The sequence below is a fragment of the Medicago sativa genome, chromosome 2 (assembly GCF_051527215.1).
Source record: "Medicago sativa cultivar Bolivia chromosome 2, Bolivia_mono, whole genome shotgun sequence".
NCBI classification, from domain to species: Eukaryota; Viridiplantae; Streptophyta; class Magnoliopsida; order Fabales; family Fabaceae; genus Medicago; species Medicago sativa.
This window is the reverse complement of record NC_140750.1, coordinates 54,475,237-54,494,876: the sequence shown is the minus strand read 5'-3', so window position 1 is coordinate 54,494,876 and position 19,640 is coordinate 54,475,237. Positions and strand designations below refer to the sequence as shown.

The 19,640-nt window shown below is 32.3% G+C and overlaps 1 protein-coding gene and 1 pseudogene across 2 annotated transcripts; one reads left to right on the top strand and one right to left on the bottom strand.

Moving 5' to 3' along the window:
- Positions 1-8,694: 8,694 nt before the first annotated feature.
- On the top strand, positions 8,695-14,349 carry LOC146948960 (uncharacterized). Its single transcript, XM_085745081.1, has 8 exons — positions 8,695-8,997; positions 9,743-12,934; positions 13,027-13,060; positions 13,264-13,328; positions 13,423-13,470; positions 13,638-13,772; positions 13,857-13,887; positions 13,971-14,349. Exons 2-8 carry the CDS (start codon positions 12,545-12,547, stop codon positions 14,096-14,098), a joined length of 831 nt encoding a protein of 276 aa, XP_085601207.1. The 5' UTR covers positions 8,695-8,997; positions 9,743-12,544; the 3' UTR covers positions 14,099-14,349.
- A 3,261-nt stretch (positions 14,350-17,610) lies between these two features.
- Positions 17,611-19,218, bottom strand: LOC146948959 (aspartic proteinase CDR1 pseudogene; annotated as a pseudogene). The gene has a single exon (XR_015027090.1). The product of XR_015027090.1 is annotated as an aspartic proteinase CDR1 pseudogene (transcript).
- Positions 19,219-19,640: the final 422 nt, after the last annotated feature.

Here is a 19,640-nt window from a genome sequence, read left to right as displayed (position 1 = left end):
TGAGCAGCTTCAAACCTTTTCTAGAAGTAACTCGAGAGACAGCGGCATAGAGTGGTCCATGCATGAACACGAACTTAAGAAGATAAACTCCCACCCGAGATAAAGATTGACCCTGACTTTTTTTTATTGTCATTGCAAAACAAAGCGTCAATGGAAATTGCATGCGCCTGAATTCGAAGGGTAGTCCTGGATCACTCAGAATAAGATTCATCCTGGGAATGAATACCCTAGTACTGTCCCTTTTCCTGTAATTAGGGTAGCAGCCATCATGCTCTTCCCTAGATGTGTAACTGTCAGCCTCGCACCATTACACAATCCATTGGCCTGATCAATGTTTCTCTCCAGAGCTCTTAATACCATTAATAAATTCCGTTGTTAACCACTCGCTTTGGACATCAGAATTTTCACCCGATCGACAAACAGAATCAGAGCTTAAATACTCTTTCTCTTCACCTGGAATTAGTGACATCATATATTCATTAACATGCTCAACTGAATCAAGCGTTGGTGCGAGTATCCCCCTTTCTTGGAAAAATAACGGGTCACCAAGATTATCATTCAAATCGGGATACTCGTGCTAAGCACGGGAAATTAACATACTTTTTTATATTTTTTTACTCAAGGAATTAACGTTAATGTTTAATAAAATATTATTTAAAATTGAAAATTAATTTACATAAAGTTTGTGAGTATTTAAGTTATTTGATATATAAAATATAAATTTAAAGTAACTTTAAATAAATTATATAGTTTTTTTTGACAAAAAATATAACTTAATATTAATAGTTTTTGTAAAAAAATATAATATTATATAGTTGTATCAAGATCTTTTCTTTTACAATTTTTTTTGAGGGAATATTTTCTTTTACAAATATAAAGTATATATATAGTTTACAGCTATATTTTATTTTAAATTGGTATTTTTATCCTAACTAATAAATTGTTTTTGGGGTTGAGTAGTTCAAATGATTTGAGTTAAGGAATAAGGAGTTGGAGGTACTGGGTCAAACTCAAACGAAGGAGTAATATTAATTTAACAACTAATTACTAACATTTGTCATTAAAAAAAAGGGCAATTGTTTTGATCTCTCCAACATGATGATATTTGCCCCAAGAATATATTACATTGACATTTAAAAAAAAAATATATTTACTATTGTCAAATTCATCTTTTGAAAATGGATTTTTTTATAAGATCTATGGTAGCCTGTGTTCCTATTATGATTGGCAAGTATTTAAAGATATAGATACCTATTATGTTAGTGCCACCATGATTCTTTACTCCTAGTTAGGTCCAAAACCTATTAGTTTTTCTATTGTCTTTTTTGCTACTTTTCTAATCTCATATGTCATCTTGTTCCACTTATCATTTTTGCTTCTATGTAGCTTGACGCAACCTTCCTTTAAAATCTTTTGTTGGAAAACACTTTGTTTTTCATCCTTTAAATGCCACCATTTGATCCTTGTATCCCAACTGTGGCATCTCCTCTTCTCTCTTCTCTTAACCCTTGCATCTATAACCAATACTATATGTTGGATAGTCAAACTCTCTCCAGGTAAAACCTTAAGTTCATCAAATCTTATTGTCATAACTACTAATAAGAAATACATCTCTCTGAAAACATGACATCTCACTCTTGTATGTAATAAGACTCCCTTTTGTTTTCCTAAAGTAAGATTAGAAGACAACAAAAAATCTGGGATAAATTTACCCTGTGCATTTATCTCCCCGAGGCTATACCCTAATTCACACCTTCAAAACTTATCAAACACTCCTAACATGCCCATTTAGACCCCCTCCTAGAAAAATATTTTCTTCTTGTGGTATATCTTGAATTAAGCCTTTTAAATCCTTTCAAAATTTTACTTTAGGACATTCTTTCAACCATACCTAAGATGCATAAACACTAATAACATTAAAGTTGTCTTATTTCCTTTCAAAAAATAATAATTAAAGATGTCTAATTCAGCTACAAATTTGTGGGCTACAATCCAATCTCCTATCCTCTTTACATCCATAATATCCTTTTTCCCTTATTTATTCACAATAATGCCTACACCATTTCTTGATCCAACTTTTCCAGTGTATCAATGCTTAAATCTTGAACTATCTAATTCTTTCGCCTTTTCACCCACCCACTTAGTTTCTTGTTGGCACATAAAATTAACCTTCCTCCTAGTCATAGAGTCAACTATTTCCATATATTTTCAAGGGTGCTTTTATTCTATGTTCTAAAATGGGTCATACTCTCGTGAACTAACTTATTTACTCACACTCATTCACAAAGATGTTGAGACTCTTGCTTATTTTTACTGCATCCAGGCGGCGATGTAATATCCCGCCTGTCAGTATTAGAATATTACCCGTCGATCATGCCAGAGGATTAAATTCAAGTAAAGTAAGTATGGATAATATTTATTACGCTATGTCAGCAAAATACGGATAAAGTATCAGTGTCGTTTAAAATACGCTGGAGGCAGGGGCATATTTGTAATTTCACGCGAGAGGGATATTTAATTGATTTTGGGCAACAAAATATCTCATTTTCAATTATTCTCTCTCTCTATGTTGGTAAAGCATATCTCCTCCTTCTCTCCTCTTCTCTCCATCGATCTCTCCCCCTCTTCCCACCTCACCATGTCATCAAATCTTCCTCCTCAAAGATCCACAATCAAGTTTTGGTTCCTATATTATCCTTCAAGTGATTGGTCACTTGGATGAAGCTTGTTTCCAATTCTTCTCTTCTCTTAGAAGAGTTTCAAGGTTGGGGTTTGATCTTTGGAAGTGGGAGCTTGAGCTTATTTATGTTATGGTTTTCCCTTGATCAAAGAATGATTATGAAGATGGATTGGATTGTTATCCCTACTCTTCCTCACAAAGGGATTCTCTTGAAATTAGGGTTTGGTTGGATTTGAGTGAAGGTTATGTTGGAAGTTGAGTTTTGTACATGTTATGGACTAAGCAAGATTAAGGGAAGCAACATGAAGTTTGGTTGGAGATGATTTTACCACTCCTCCTTAAATAAAGAATTTCATGAGGTTAGGCTATGTTTATGCTATGGTTTCATTATTGATTCAAGTATGGTTTCTTCATGATTAAGTATAGAACATGGTGCTTTGTATTGCAAGAAAACAACAAGATTGAAGTGGTTTGAATAAATGGAGCAAAAGGATCAAGCTAGGGTTTTAGAAGATGGAAAGTGGTGATTGATGCTTGTAAGCTTGGGGATCAAATGCAAAAATATTAGGTGAGTTCCTTAGATAGCTTACCACCCTTGGTTTATGTGTTTTATTCATGTAAGGAAACAATATGAATTCTAGGGTTTAAGTGTAAGTCAGTTGCCCCTTTTCTTATCATGCTTGCTATACTTGTGCTTACTTGTTCCAGGACTGTTTTTACAGGTTTCTAATGATCCTAAGGGTCATATAGCACTTGGAGATGCTTGGTTTGAGGTTTTTAAGTCAAAAATATCAATTTTTAAGTTGCTGGACTGTCACAGCTCGCCACGGCGAGTAAACTGCTCGCTAGGCGAGCTAGAAGGTCGAACAGGGGGTCCTGCTCGCCCCCAACTCGCCATGGCGAGTAAGAGCTCGCCTCCCCAGTAATTTCACTCGCCTAGGCGAGCAACACAGTAGGGAAACCCATTGTTTTGTTCGCCTCAGGTCGTTTCGGCGTTTCGCGAGCGGTTTTTCTTGTGCAGTCTTTTTAAGAGAAATAAACCCCTCAAACCAAGATCCTAATTGTTAAAGTTTTAAAAGGAGACTTTCTTATAAATGAAACAAGTATTTGGCAAGTATGGTAAAGCATGGTAAGCGAGAGTATGATGTTTGATTTGGGTAGCAAGATAATCTTTAAGGAAAGGGAAGAACTAGAGCCTCGGCATAGTAGTCGAGAACTAGAATGATAGCATGAATCACTAGGATGATTAGGAGCAAAGTATGTTATCTTCCCACATGATTAAGATAGATATAGCAAGCATAAGTCGTGGACAAGATAGTTATCTCTCCACCATGTTATGATGAACAAGTATGAACACTTACCGTTAATCGGATCGATCAAGGTTCCGAGGTAAGCTTTAAGCATGAATAGGTGTAACCTAAATAAACGACAAGACCATGACAAGTATAAGTAGGTGGCATGTCTCTTGTTATCCACATCAGGGGGATACAAGGGGTTCTCTTTATGAGAACGATTCAAGCCGTAAGGGACCCGCATGTCACCGAAACCGCAAGACTATGTAATAACCGCATGGTGGTGTTCGTGTCTCTCGTTATCCACGCAAGGGGGATACGAGAGGTTCTCGACCTAAGGGGAACGGTTCAAGCCGCAAGGGACCCGCACGACACCGAGGGAGTCCGATGTACGTACATCGGTCATGTATGGGATTGTTCTCGGGGTTACTCCACCCGGGGCTCTCCGTAAAATGAATCAAGATAAGAATGTTTGTTCAACGCTAACATAATGAATAATGAACTTAGACGCGATTATGTATGATATGATTTTGATCACGAATGAACTCATGTATGTTAAGCTAAGTTCAAGTCATGACTAGGACAAGTAAAGAATGTGATGCCGATGACGTTCTTAGGTTTCCCTAATCGTCCGGCTTAGGATGGTGTCATGAACATGTTACATGAAGACCTCGATGCGTATACCGTATCTTGGCATAGTGGTCTTAGGTTCCCTTGACCGCCATGACACATAAGATTATAGTAAGCCTATAACAAGTAAGATGAATTATGACGGTCCTAGTATGCACCACCGTCTAAGCATGCAAGTCCCCACACACGTATAATCAACCGTCAGGTTGTGAAGTAGACACGTGGTGACCGTAGGTTTCCCTTGAGGTTGCCAATAGCCTAGGATTAGATGGAACTCACCGAGACATTATGTCTCATCCCAATCCTATTTTGTTTCAGATATACAGGATGGACGTCAAGCTAGTTATCGAATGGATGATTCAACAAGGGTTCGTTCGTACCGCTGAGGATGAGACGGACGTTAAAGGATGCACCTTTATGTTTTGAACAAGTTGAGATGTATTTTTATGTACGAACACATTTAGTTGTATAATATATTCATTCGAAGCATTATTTGTTGTAAATTTTTAATGTATCCAGTACTAAATTAACGCACTTGCTAGACTTTCTAGATACGTCTAGTGTGAGTGTTACAGAAAACGCAAGTGACAGTCAAATATTGTATATCGCGATGCTTTCGTGAAAGTAATGTTCGCTGTATATAGTATTTTCCTAAAAAATATTATAATAAAGAAATAACCGCCACATATGTTAAATGCATGAAAATGCTTGGTTTGGTCCATGGTGTCGTGTGTCAAGAGTAGGCTTTGAAGAACTCTGTTTTCATATATACATTTGAGAAATATATATATATATATATATATATATATATATATATATATATATATATAATATAGGCAACAGAGGATATAGGCAATAGAGGTCTATGTTTTTTTTTTGTGCTCATAATCATCTAAAAATATCGTCATAAAAAAGGTATCATACCAACAAAAAAAAAAGGTAATTTAGAATGGTGATAATATACATCGTAAAAAAGGTAATTTAGTCAAATTAAAATACCAACATCGTATTTATAATATACAAAACACTTCAAGCATACACATTAAAAGTCCGGGACAATGATAATAGCTATTGAATGGTGAATATTTCCTCATTAAATGTCCATTAAAACAATAATTCCTTTAAAATTTTGGTAATTGGGAAAAAATTGAACTAATAAAAAAATATTAATGTAAAATATATACCTAAAATGGTATATATATCGTTTAATTTCGGATATGTTTATTTTTAACGTAAAATATTAGTAAAAAACTAAAATTGAAAATCATAAAAAAAAAATCTAAAATTCAACAAAAAATTGAATTAATCACCAATAACGTAAACTACTAAAAAATTCAAAAATTAAAAATCAAAATTGCAAGCCAATCTTTTGATTCATTAAAACCATTTCTAAATATTAAGAAAATTGGTCTATGTTCGTGTCCCACACAAAGTCATAGGGCGAAGGATTTGAACCACGATGTTCTATGTCTCTTAAGAAGAAGATCTATAATTGTATTTTTGTGCTCATTAATTTTGTTTAATAACAAATTACAAAGAAGCAAATAACAAATTTCTATAATATTCAATAAAATCTTATCAATATTATAATATTAAGAAAAAAAATCTTAATAAACATATGACAGTTCTTACAATTTTTTTTCATAGATGTAGATCAAAGTTGAAAGTACAACATAATGAATAATCTATAGAAACACTACTATTTAGAATGTAAAATAACATTTAGAACACAAATTGTATTTCTAAAGCTAATTAGATGAATAATTGTACAAAAGAATAATCATCGCTTAAAACACTAATAAAATACATTCATTCTAATCAAAGTGTACAATCCAATCTCTTCAAAGTTCACACCATATGCTGATTCTTTCATCATATTCGTCGTTTGAGATGCACTTCTACAACAACAAAATAGAACGTGAATGAAGATAAAAATGAATTGACAAAAAAAATTAGAAATTGAACTGGTAATGAGAAAGATCTAAGAAAAAAATTAGAATAAGTAATAATGAATTAATTAAAAGAATGATCTCGAGAAAATTTTTAAAAAGAACAATTTATAGCACTGATGTGAAATTTGTGAGTTGTAACTCAAAATGGTGTGAAAAGTGTGAGTCTCAAACATAATATTTATAGCCAATATGTATGAAGCAATCACAAAAAAATTTCCCTTAATTTATGGATGTAGTAATTGAAAATAAAATGGTACATTAATTATCAACAATTTATACGATTAAAATTAGAAAAAAAAAGTACTCATGATTTTTTTTTTAGGGGAAACAAATACTCATGATGCACATCTCTATTTAATTTTTTTATATAAATACGTAAAAAAATTGTAAATGTGTTCAAAAACCAGATGTATAATTCTTTTTATGTAAAATGTATTTAAACACAATTTTTTCCACAGAAAAAAAAGAAGATCAAAATATTTGAATTAAAAAGTCAAATAGGCATTCCATTCTATCCTTGTTCTAGAAATAAATACAATAATATACTCATTTACGAATCATTCCACATTTAATCATATTTTATTAAAAAATTTGACAAAAATGGTTATAAATATTATGGCCTTTTAGTTCATAATAACCATTTCAATAACTCAATACACCTTCAAAATCTTTATGTTAAATGGAGATACAAATTCATTATTATCACAATTTTAAGTAATATTAAAAAAACATTTAAATTATCTCAAATTCACCCATTTATGATTTTAATTCCAATTAAATACCTCAAATTCCTAAAAAAATTCTGTACTAAAATAAAGTATCCAATTTTCTTTTGCTATATCACTATATCGTGCCACTTTTATAATTGTGTTTTTAGATTGGCAATAAAATATGGAGAAAGAAATTACTGTAATGGGGTGTCAGTTTATGTAAAGCTAATTTTTTCCGATCATATATGCTCATTAAACTCTTTTTTCATATCATATTGTAACCATATTTTTCATATTTGTTGCCAATCACCCATTTATAATTTTAATTCCAATTAAATACCTCAAACTCCAATATTTTTTCTGTCCTAAAATAAAGTATCCGATTTTTTTTCCTTTCCTAAAATAAATATTCAACGAAATTTATTAAAAAAAAATGGTGGATCACGGTCACTATACTTGGCGCAGGGATAAAACAAAAAAATATGGTGGATCACGGTCACTATATTTGGCGCAGGGATAAAACAATATTCTTATTTTTGGCACAGGGATAAATATCAGCGTGGGTAAACCTTTTATTTTCAACGATATTTTTTATTTATTCTGCACATATTTTCATGTTATAATTGAAATATCATATTATATAAAACAATCTCGTTAAAATTTTTTGTTTTTTTGAAGGATCTCGTTAAAATTTTATTCCTTAATACCAACTATAAAATATATGATAAGTAAACACTACATTACACGATTATACAAATAATATAATAATACAATATCATTGGTCTTCCAAAAAAAAACATTGAATTGCAACATTTCCATAAAAAAATAACATATAATAACACAATATAATTGCTCTTCCAAAAAAAACATTGAATTATAACATTTTCATAAAAAAAATTAGAATAGAAGAACATTAGAGCGCCACATGTCGCTATTTGAAAGAAATCTTAAAACCTTGAAATATGGTGACACTTGTCATGAAAAGAAGAGAAGAAGCCATGAGACAGGTCATAAATTTATATTATATAGATATAGATTTTTAAGATATTATTTTTAAGATATTATATAAATAAATTCAATTTTAATATACTTACATGTGTATTCGTTCATACAAACTTATCCTTTATATCTAATCCTAGCAAACAATGTTAACCTAATTTGAAAACCCTAATTCTACACTTTTGGCTCCAACATTTGAAAATTGTCGGATTCAAATTAACCTCCCAAATTAACCTCGGTAGCCTTCACATTGGTTTACTCTAACTATTGAACTTCCCAGCCACATTAAATTTTAGCCTGTTTTCTATATCTAACATATCAATAACCAATCAGGGTCAAGTAGATGCATATACTACACTCAAAAAATCCTCACACGTTATCTTTCTCCCACGTTTTCTCTAAAACTTCTTCATTTATCTAAAACTTCTTCTACTTCATGTTTTCTCATTTTCTCTTCATGGTTGCTCCTCTCTCAATCTCTCTCAGCCGCCGCTCTTCTCCTCTCTCAGCCACCGCTCATCTCTTCTTCATCCTCATAGCCTCCACTTCTGGCCACCTTACCGCAATCCACCACAAGGATCATAAGTTGATGGTGAACATATCCAAAAGAGAATTCATGTGAAAACCAGGGATTGAAACCCTTTTGGGTTTTCATTGGCCGTCAACACTTCCGCGATGGTCACCGCCGTTTAGGGTCTCACTCTCTCTCTCTCTCTCTCTCCTGGAGGTAACAGGTAAGCATGTTTCAAGCATTTGGGGTTTCATTTCTCTCTAATTCTCTTATTGGGTTCTGTTTTTGGAATCATTTCTGCCATCCACGATCTTCTTTCACCATTGTGTTGCTTGATTCATTTATGATTCATCTTTTGTGGGTTCATAGATTCAATTCTGAATCGTAACAGAATTGGGGTTGAAACAAGAGATTTGTTTAATTTGATTTTAAGGATTTTCAAATTGAAGGTTCTGATTTTTCAAACCTTGATGTAGTCAATTATATGTATTGTTTAGTTTCCAACACAGTTTCAGTGCAATGTTGATTGATTTGGGTATGTAGTTGAAAAGCAATGCTGTCCAATCTTATTTGATGTTCATATCATAGTCTATTGTTTTTTTTATTATAACTATACAGTCTCTTAACTGTATGTATCTCAGAATGTTGTGATTAAGATTAGTTAATTAATTTTTAATTCAATTCATATATAATGATTGTTGAAAAGTATTTATTTTTAATTTAATTCAATTCATATTATGCGATTTTTTTAATACGCAACTCCATTGGATCAAAATCTGTTCACTGATCTCGACAAATATGTAAATGAACTCAGGGTGAAATATCAAACACATGCCATTGGTTTTCATGTTAATGATGTGTGCGTGCTTTCTTTCTATTTGATCTTTCATTATATTTTTGTTCTTTTTTAATAGTGCTAGCATTGAAAGAATTAGTATGTTCAGTAACTAGAAATCCATGTTGTTTAGGCCATACAAAAACTGTTGTGATGGTCGCGTAACACTGATGCACAACCAATCATCTGCTGCCGCTGGAAAAAAGAACAGTCTATGTAAAATTTTAAATAGCCTAGACCAGGTATGTGCCATTGAGACTCTTCTGCATTGTTCATGCAATTTACTAAATTCTGGTCTGCATAATTTTGTTGTGCAGAATTCTGGTATGTAGAATTATGTTGTGCATTCCTAAAGTTTGCCCAAATACAATCTTGCAAAACCGATGTGGCCGAATAGATGACATGTGAAACATCCTCTAGAATATTATTCCAGCAACATTCATTCATTGATTTCCACAAACTCAGTAAGCAAATAGAGACCATTTGCTGATCATTTAAAGGCATGAACTTCAATAGGTTTAGGAAAATTGTGCTATAGTTTTCATTTGCTGCTAACACGGGTTCAAGATCATCTGAAATTAGTGATTTAAACAATCAAGCAACTTATTACGTTTTCTTAGATTTAATAGTTGTATTATATTTTTAAGGATTTAATATAAATGTAGTTTTTGATGAGAAGACTGAAGGTGCACCACAACCAAATGCAGTTTTTGTAAATTGCTTGAAGCCTTGAATTTTCATATATACACACACAACCAACTATAGTAATGCAGTTTGTTATATGAAACTTGCTTTCTCTATATGTAACTGAAGATAATTGATGAATCCACAAGTGACTAATGTTGCCTTATCTGTTTTGGTTCACTAATTCTCTGGTTTTGTTTTGGTATTTAATATCCAATGGAAAGATTTGTTTCTTTTGATCAAATTTAGGTAGATTTTTGTTGTTGTCATTGTGTTTGATTTGTATGGAATTTAAATTTCTACTTCAATTTACAATTACAAACTATTTATTTTGTAGCATTCTCGGAATCAACTTCCAGTCCGGTTGGATTATCTATTGTAGAGAAGTATTTTTCAAGAAATGCAATATATTGCCACAATTACGGGGAAAACTAAAAACATGTTGTTTATAACTACGAAATTCCTCCATGTGATTGAAATGACCTTATTTTGAATTATACTTTTAATTGGTTGATGGTATGGAATGGAAGCACTGACACCAGATAGTAGATCACACACTAAAAATTATATTCATAGATCTGTCCGTTTTTGTTCATTTTTCCTCACGCTTTCTTTAAATTCTACAAATTGATATGATTATATGAAGTTTTGTATCATGTATGATTGTTTGGTCCATTGATTGATCCGAATGTTTGTTACTTGATTTTCTCAAATTATTGAAATGGTGCTTCTTAGTTAGATTGTATAATGATTGGCTACTCACCTAGAATATCAACCCCATCATGTCTTAAGTTTCTAAAATAGGCTCTATATAGAGCATCCTACTGCCACTCTCTTGATCACAATTCTTGCTAACTCTTCATCATAAACGAAATCTTTGTGTTAGTTAATTTTGTGTTTAAAGATGTCTAACAATGGTAGAGGTCATAATAATCTTCAAAGTTCACAATGTATTTAAAATTTTAATTTTTTCTCAATTCTTGAGTAACTTATTCCCATGATAGATTTTATTTTTGTAGTACATGCTTTGGAGGATTAATTTATCCCCATGGTGGATAGTTTGGAGGACTATGTAGTGGTTGTTGTCAATGAAATTAATGTAAGTTAGCACTAATAGTAACGGATGAAAGTAAGTTGATAGTTCTTTGTAACAACCATCCATTTTAATTGCTTATATCTTTAGGGTGATTAATTGTTGTTCTGGGTGATTAATTGTTGTTCTGTTTTTATTAAGTATAATGTTATTGCTGTTCTGTTTTACTACTGTCCGAATTGCGGCCTAATGTAAATTCGTACGCAGCTGTTTTGCTAAGTTGTGTGTGCGAAATGTTTAAGGTATTTTAAGTTTTTTTTTTCTCCAGCATATTGGGTATTGGTGTAGCAAAAGACATATACTATTGAGGCATTGGATAGTTTTTTTAGCAGATTTTTCTGCATAATGCAGAATTTCTGGAGCATATCGGCTTAGCGTAGTGTGCGCCAGCTACTGGTGCACCGTCAGGAGGGTGTTTATGCTAATGTTGATATCTATCCCAAAGACTATTTAACTTAGGAGGCATTTAGTGATAAATTTTTTCCACCTTTCATTTTCTTCAATTCAATTCATTGTTGGTAGTGTTTTCGTTTTCTTTAATTTGTTTTCACCTAGGGCGGTTGCTGTTTTCTTCTTCCACTCATAACATCTATTTTTTCCAGGTTTGCCTCTTTCGCTCCTGAATATTTTCAAACAATTGCTCCAAGACCAAGACATGGCAAGACATGGTTTAAAACATCCTACCAAATATAGCTCTGCAAATGACACTATATAGTGACAGTATTGACATTGTTAATAATGCATTATATTATGCTTCATTGTGAAAGGCAGTATTGAGTTATTGTATTTCCTTAATGTATATATTATGTAAAAGCTGTGTATCCAATATCGTGGCGTAGTCGACGTACTTTTTTCAAACTCGCATTAACTTAATTGTGTTGTTTTCTCAAATATAATCTACGGTATTTTATACTTCTTCAAGTTACCTTTTCTACTATATATGACCCGTGCGGCAGCACGGGTAGACGATCTAGTTTAATATCTAACCCGAGCAACGCCGGGTCTCTAAACTAGTTATTCCTTAAAAAAAAACCGCCACTTATTATTATATTTCTACCTCAGAAAAAAACTTATTATTATATTTTATTTGGGCCTTATATATATAAATATGTACCAAATCTCAATTTAGTTTTTCTAGGGTATTCCATCTCTTCATCCATGGCTCCCGCTATCGAAACCCTAAACGATAACAAACTCAACGATCCCAAACCAAAAGATGCGGAATTTGCTGAATTTCTAAGGTATCCCATCTCTTCATCCATGGCTACCGCTACCGAAACTCTAAACGATCCCAAACCAAAATCTGTGAAATTACCATCTGTGAAATTACCATCGTGTCTCATCTCTTCATCCCCTATCGCTATCGAAATCCTAAACGATCCCAGACCAAAAGATGCGGAAATTGCTGAATTTCTAATGTATCCCATCTCTTCATCCATGGCTACCGCTACCGAAACTCTAAACGATCCCAAACCAAAATCTGTGAAATTTTGTCTATTACCAACGTATCCCATCTATTCATCCATGGCTACCGAAACCCCATATGAAGTGAGTTTTTGTTTTTGTGTATCGATTTTGGTATTGTTTGAGTTATGAAGTGAGTTTTTGTTTTTGCTTACTTTGGTTTGGCTTTTTTTCAGGGACGCGGCACTCAGCTTAAGGATATTCCAAATGGTATGTTTAATCGGCTTATGTAAATACTTCGTTGTTTTCGTCATCTTGTTAATTTATGTGTGTGTTCACTTGAATTGCATTAATATGGATGTTTATATTATATTAAGATAAGATGTTTATAGTTCTTGAAATCTTCAATAACATATTAGGAATTCACTATCTGTTGCCGCCTAATCAAGTTATTTATGTATAAACTGTTCCAGAGACTAAACCTCATGACAACCTACATGCTACTACTGAGTTTCTGACGATTGCTGAAAAAGAACAGGTTTGTTTATTGTCAATATTGATATGAATGACTTTATTTTCTTCTTCTTTTTCCTTTATTTTTACGCTTTTCAAGTTTGCTTCTATGTTAACAGAAATGTAATAAGCGAGCTAGAGAAGCATCCTCAGAAACACCGGAAAACGTATATTTTATTCATTCTTGCTTGCTGTTTACTCCTTTTATTTTCTCTGGAAGATTTTAGTTCGCAATTCGGTATTCTTCTAGAGCGTGTGTGTGTGTGTGTGTTTGTGTAAGTGATATGCTTTATACATGTTTTTTTAATCACTTTTATGTTTTATCTTGCTCTAGAAGACTTCACAATCTGGAACGAAGCGAGAGGATGATAAAGCTGAATTTTCCGACTCAAAAGATGAGTCCCAAGAAATTAGCAGAGAGGACATTGAGATAATTGTAGCTATGATGGTTTCGGATCGCGATAATGATGTAAGTAATATTTCTGTGCAATTTCAGTTTTCATGTTCAGTTTCTAGTTTTACTTATTATTATATTTTGAATCTCTTGTTGCAGTATACTTTGGATATGGTCCTCAGCAAACTTTGTAAGATCTTTTTCTTCACAAAATTCTTCATTAAGGGTATATGATTTCTTGAACTAAGTTATTTTGGAATTAAACTTTGACAGGGGGACATTCTGGCCTTGATTTAAGGCATAGATCGGCAGAGGTGCAGGAGATCATGAATGATGTAAGACAACACAGTTTGCGTTGGGACCGATTAAGACGACTCGGCTTGCGATGGGGCCTATATTAGTCCCATAAATCTAAATAAATAAAATTACATGGCCGACGAGGAAGATGAAGGTGTTGAAGATGAAGACGATGATGAGTAATTTTAGATTGAAAGAGTTGCCGAGAAAATTAGAAGCATTTGGTTCATCCCACTATTTATTAGTTTGTTTTTTCATGCCTCTAAACATTGTTGCCTAATATTTTTTTGAAAGGTAAAAACCTGTATGATATAAAATATAAATAGCATAATAACACAAGCAGCAATGTTGTTGACACGCCTGTACAAAGTTAAAATATAATAAAAATCTGCGGTGAACCCTTCGCATCATTTATAAGGAAGATTTCCCGGGTGCATTTAGAATTGGAAAGTAAAAAAAAAATTCCATGATGTTGCAGTTCATCCATCCACCCTTTTATTAGGATTACATATTAACTAGACTTTCGACCCGTGCGCTCGTTAAATTATATTATATATTTCTATTTATTAAAATATCAAAATATATGATTCTTCTGTTTGTGTAATTTACCACGTTTTAAGGTTTTTTTTTGGAAAGAAACACGGTTTAGGGTTTGCTATATATAGCCGAGTTTGCATGGAAATTAGGGTAGCCGAGTTTGCATGGAAATTAGGGTATTCTATTTGTAACGTATTAAATAAGTGTACAACAACTTGTCAAAAAAAAGTCTAGAGAAACAATAGATATGTACCAACGATGACACAACATGATAGGAATGAAAAGTTCATCAGTGAGGAGAAATATTAGGGATTGCTGCATTTTAGAGAGAATTTGATATGTTAAATTGGTGCGCTGCATTTTAGATGGAATTTGTTAGGTTAAATTGATGCTAACCTAATGCAGCATTTTAGATGGAAATTATTAGCTTAAATTGCTGCAGACCAAATAAAAGGAAAAAAAAAAAGGCATAAGTGTACAAAATATTGTCAAAAAAAGGCATAAGTGTACAAAATATTGTAAAAAAAAAAAGCAACATGATAGGAATGAAATTGGTGCGATGCATTTTTTTTAGTATTAAATAAGTGTACAAAATATTGTCAAAAAAAAGGCATAAGTGTACAAAATATTGTCAAAAAAAAAAAGGCAAGAGGATAGGAATGAAATTGGTGCGATGCATTTTTTTTAGATGGAATTTGTTAGGTTAAAGTACTGCTAACCTAATACAGCAAATTAGAGGGAAAATATTAGGTTAAGTTGCTGCAGACTTAATAAAACTAGACCATCGACCCGTGCTAAAGCACGGATCATATGGAAGGTAATATTTGGCGGTAATAGGTAACAAAATAGTTTAGATGAATGTCATGATTGTCATATAGTATTTCATAATATTAAGAATCAAAGTTGGTACCGTACCATAACATAATTTTCCATGACATCGTCCTTGATACCGTAACGTAACATATACAGGGACGAAGCTAGGTACTAATGAAAAGGGGCAGCCGCCACCCATGAAATATATAGGACCCCTATAGGACTCATGTGCATATTAACCGTTCGCCACCCATGCTTTCATATCCACTTGGTTCACTTATACTAAATTTTATTTTTTTAATTAAAGGTTCACTCATGTTCTCTTTTTTCTTACCATCCATTCATATTATTTTATAATAATATAAATATAGCATATTGAATTGATCAGTCTATTAAGTTTTATTCCTATTTCCAAATAGAAGCCAACAACATTTGGGAAATTAGGGGTGATAGAGACACCCTAAATCATACATTCAAGCACAATTATATTCTAAAGTTGCAATTTCTAAAAATTTCAAGTACCGCCACACCTCAAGATTTAGTAGTATATATATTTGTTATTGTTTATCTTGCAAACAAAGTAGGAGCAAGGAAACAAAATAGGAGGAAACTGTTATAGGATGGATTCCGTTTAGTAAAAAACAAAGTAGCAATGATGAGTTGAAAATAGGAGCAACGATTATAGGATGAAACATTTAGCGTCCGGGTTAACTTTAATAAATAAGAGATAAGAGATCTCTCCGTTTGAAAATAAGATTTTGATTAAATTGATTAAATTAATTAAATTAAATAGGTTTAATTAAACATGGGTAATACAGTAAAAGTAAGCATAAAATTTAGGTTAAAATTAGGGCAACAGTTAGCGTCCGGGTTAACTTTAATAAATAAGAGATAAGAAGATGATAATAATAATAATAATAATAAGAAGAGAAAGATTAGGAAGCAGATAAGGTTAAACCAGAAAATAAGTATTAGGGTTAAAACAGTAAATCTATGCAATAAGTTTAGGTTAAAATTAGGGCTAAAATATTCACCCGGGTTAACTTTTATATATAAAAAGATTAATAAATAAGGATTACAAGGGAATACTCATGTCTCCGGAAATTTCTCAGGTGTTATAACAAGTTAGTTATCTGAGTTAGGGCTAAAAAAACTCAGATAACAAGTTAGTTATTTAATTATAACAAGGGTTACACCCTCACCCTTGATCTAGGCGCACGAGAGGTGAGAATTCAAACATATTCTCAGCTAGTAATTTCTCAGGTGAAGAGAGAAGCCATGCAAAAGAACCATTGCTCTAGAAGTACCTTCTCGTGGTCAAGAAAAATCTCATTTCTTTCGATTCTTATGAAATCATCCATGTCCCCAGAGAACAAAATACAAGAGCATATGTTCTATCAAAATTAGCAAGTACACTCGATAGCGATCAACTACTCTTTCATTCGATAAACCTTTGATTGGTTTGAATCCAACATAGTGAAAGAAAGGGTCAAACTTGATTTGAATCCAACTCAGAGAGAGAATATTGCTGTTATGTTTTATTTTTTTAAAAAGGAAAAAAATTATGCTATAAAAAAAAAATTATAAATAAATCCAGTAGATGCTAATTGAATGAATCCGAAAACCATTAAGACGGGACTTCGGTTGTTGCTAATTTTCCAAATAAATTTTTTGTACCAAAAATTATAAAAATAGGGTAAAACAACATGTATATAACGTTATTTGGAATATCAATAGCCACTTCAAATATTGAACATAAAAGTCATTTCTGAAACATGTCTTTAGGCATAAATCAAAAGTCATAGAAAATATATAACCCATAGAAAGCAACGAAGAGTCGTATAAGGAACAGAATAGGTTTATGAAGATATACAATTGTTGGTGTAAAATTGTTTTATATAGTGCATATTCCCTTTTCTCTACTTTGAGTAGAGTCATTTTGACGAAAAATTCCTTAAAAAAGATCTGAAGAAAAATTATGAACAAGTTTCTTGCGACATTAATTGCCGAGACTCCTAAAACCCTTACGATGCAACGCGGTCACAATTGCTTAAGAATCGACAGAAATATGATAATTTCTAATCAAAATTTGAATTATGATCACATTGCAATAATTGATATATAGCGAAGAATCACAGAATCACACTTAGATTACAATCATACAAATTTTTCAATGCCTGCATCTAATATCAAATAAAAACTGATTGAAAGCTGCTAATGCATCACCTCATTGTAAAGAAATATATAAGCATGTTGACACAGAAAATTAACAAAATAGAACTAACAGAGTTGATTGATACTAATAGCTTTTGTAACAGAAAATCAAAGACAAACTAAATAAACAATTATTATGCCAAATAAAAAAAGCATAGCCTTATAAGGCTTAACGATACATTAATTCTTTGTACAATCAGTAGGGGCAAAAGAAAGTTTTTTCCCGTCAAGATCGTACTCTACTTGGAAATCAATCTGGGCCAAATTTCCAAGAATGGAAATTCCTGCAATATTTGAAGGCACTACCGCTAGGCATACCAAGTTATTCTCTTCCAATAAAAGGATGTTTTTAGGCTGCAAGGGAACGTTCGCTCCTGTAAAATGCAACACAATAGAAGGAAACATCGAATTTGGATCTTCAAAACAATAGTGGAATGGAGACGGAATATCTTCCGCTTCCTCAAGACCAACAGCTTCCTTCACCGAAGCTACAAAATCATCGAAAAAGGGTTGTTCAAGATACGTCAATGTTGTCCCTGAATCAATGATTATGTTCCCATCGACTTGACCTGTCTGAATTGTTTTTTGTCCAATAGTAATACCTTCGAGGTTGACGTAGTAAAAAGTAGGTTCAAGAGATTTGATTATGAGGGGAGTAGACACAACTTCGTTACCCGTTATAGTTGATTGGTTCCCAAACGTCAATTTACTAGTCGAGTTTGAACCGAAAGGAACCAAACAATAAGAGAATTTTCGACCAATTGAATGACCTAGTTGTGAAACTAGTGACAATGGTCCTGCTCCTAGACCAACAAGACCTGCTGTTTTACCACTATTATCAGCTGTGAAAATATTGTAATATCCACATCCAAAAATAGACTTAGGAAATGTCATGTCAACATTATTAACATTAACACCACTATTAGAACCAAAACTAATAGAATCCACAACTAATTCACCAACAGAAAATGATTTGTCACCATAATGGTATGAGTATAAACATTCTTGTGATTTTCCACAAAATTGTTGTTTTTTAGGGAGTAATGTGCAAGATTGTGTGTCACATGTTAGATTTGTATGAGAAGAAGATTTGGTTCTATCGTATAATGGTGTGTCTTGTGCAAAACAATTGATACAAGGGTAACATTGTACCCAAGTAAGATCACTACCTGTATCAAAAATAGCAAGTTTTTCAACAGGTGGTGTACCTATAAAAATTCTCATAAGATAATCACCATTATTTGGTTGTATAATTGATTCAGTTGATTGAAAATTTTCATTTGATAAAAGGGAAAGAGAATGAGAAAATCTAGTTAGTCTAGTTTTTGAACGAAATGCTGCATTTCTTATGAGATCTAATTTGGACATTGAAGGGTTGTAAAAAGGTGACATAGGTGAATCACGGTGAATAAGATCAACACTAAAGCCACTTTGGATTTTACTTGCTACAATTATAAATGATGTAGAAGAAAGTGAAAATAGTGCTAAAATGAAGAATACTATTGCATCCATGTTTTAGGAGGTTTAGACTAAAAACAGATCCAAGGAAACACGTTATAATGTGCTTCTATTTATGCATTTTTCGGTTAGTACTAAAGATTTATCGTTAATTAAGAAATGTATTTAGTTCATATAATACTATTATATGCACTATTCTCTTGTTCCTTTTTAATTATCCTTTTAGACTTATTTAAGTATATACTAAGAAACAAATAAATTTTGGAAAAAAAATTGATGGAATTATTTATTTATTTTTCTGTAATAAATTTAATTATTTATTATTTTATTCCACTTATTTCTTCTCTCTCTACGATGAATATTTAAGAATATTATTGACAAAACATTAGTTGATAATGAATTGAACTTTGAAAACAATAAGAAAATATTAATACATATTTTTTTTTACAAAAGTGACAATTAAAAAGAAACATAAAGTAATTAACAAGTTACATTTTAATTTTCCCTAAAAAAAAGTTACATTTTAATTTGACTTTCGTTATAATTTTCACTAACCGGTAACTCCCTTCTCCTTTCCTAAATTATGATGTTTACCTGAAATATTTATAAAGCAAAACGGCCAAA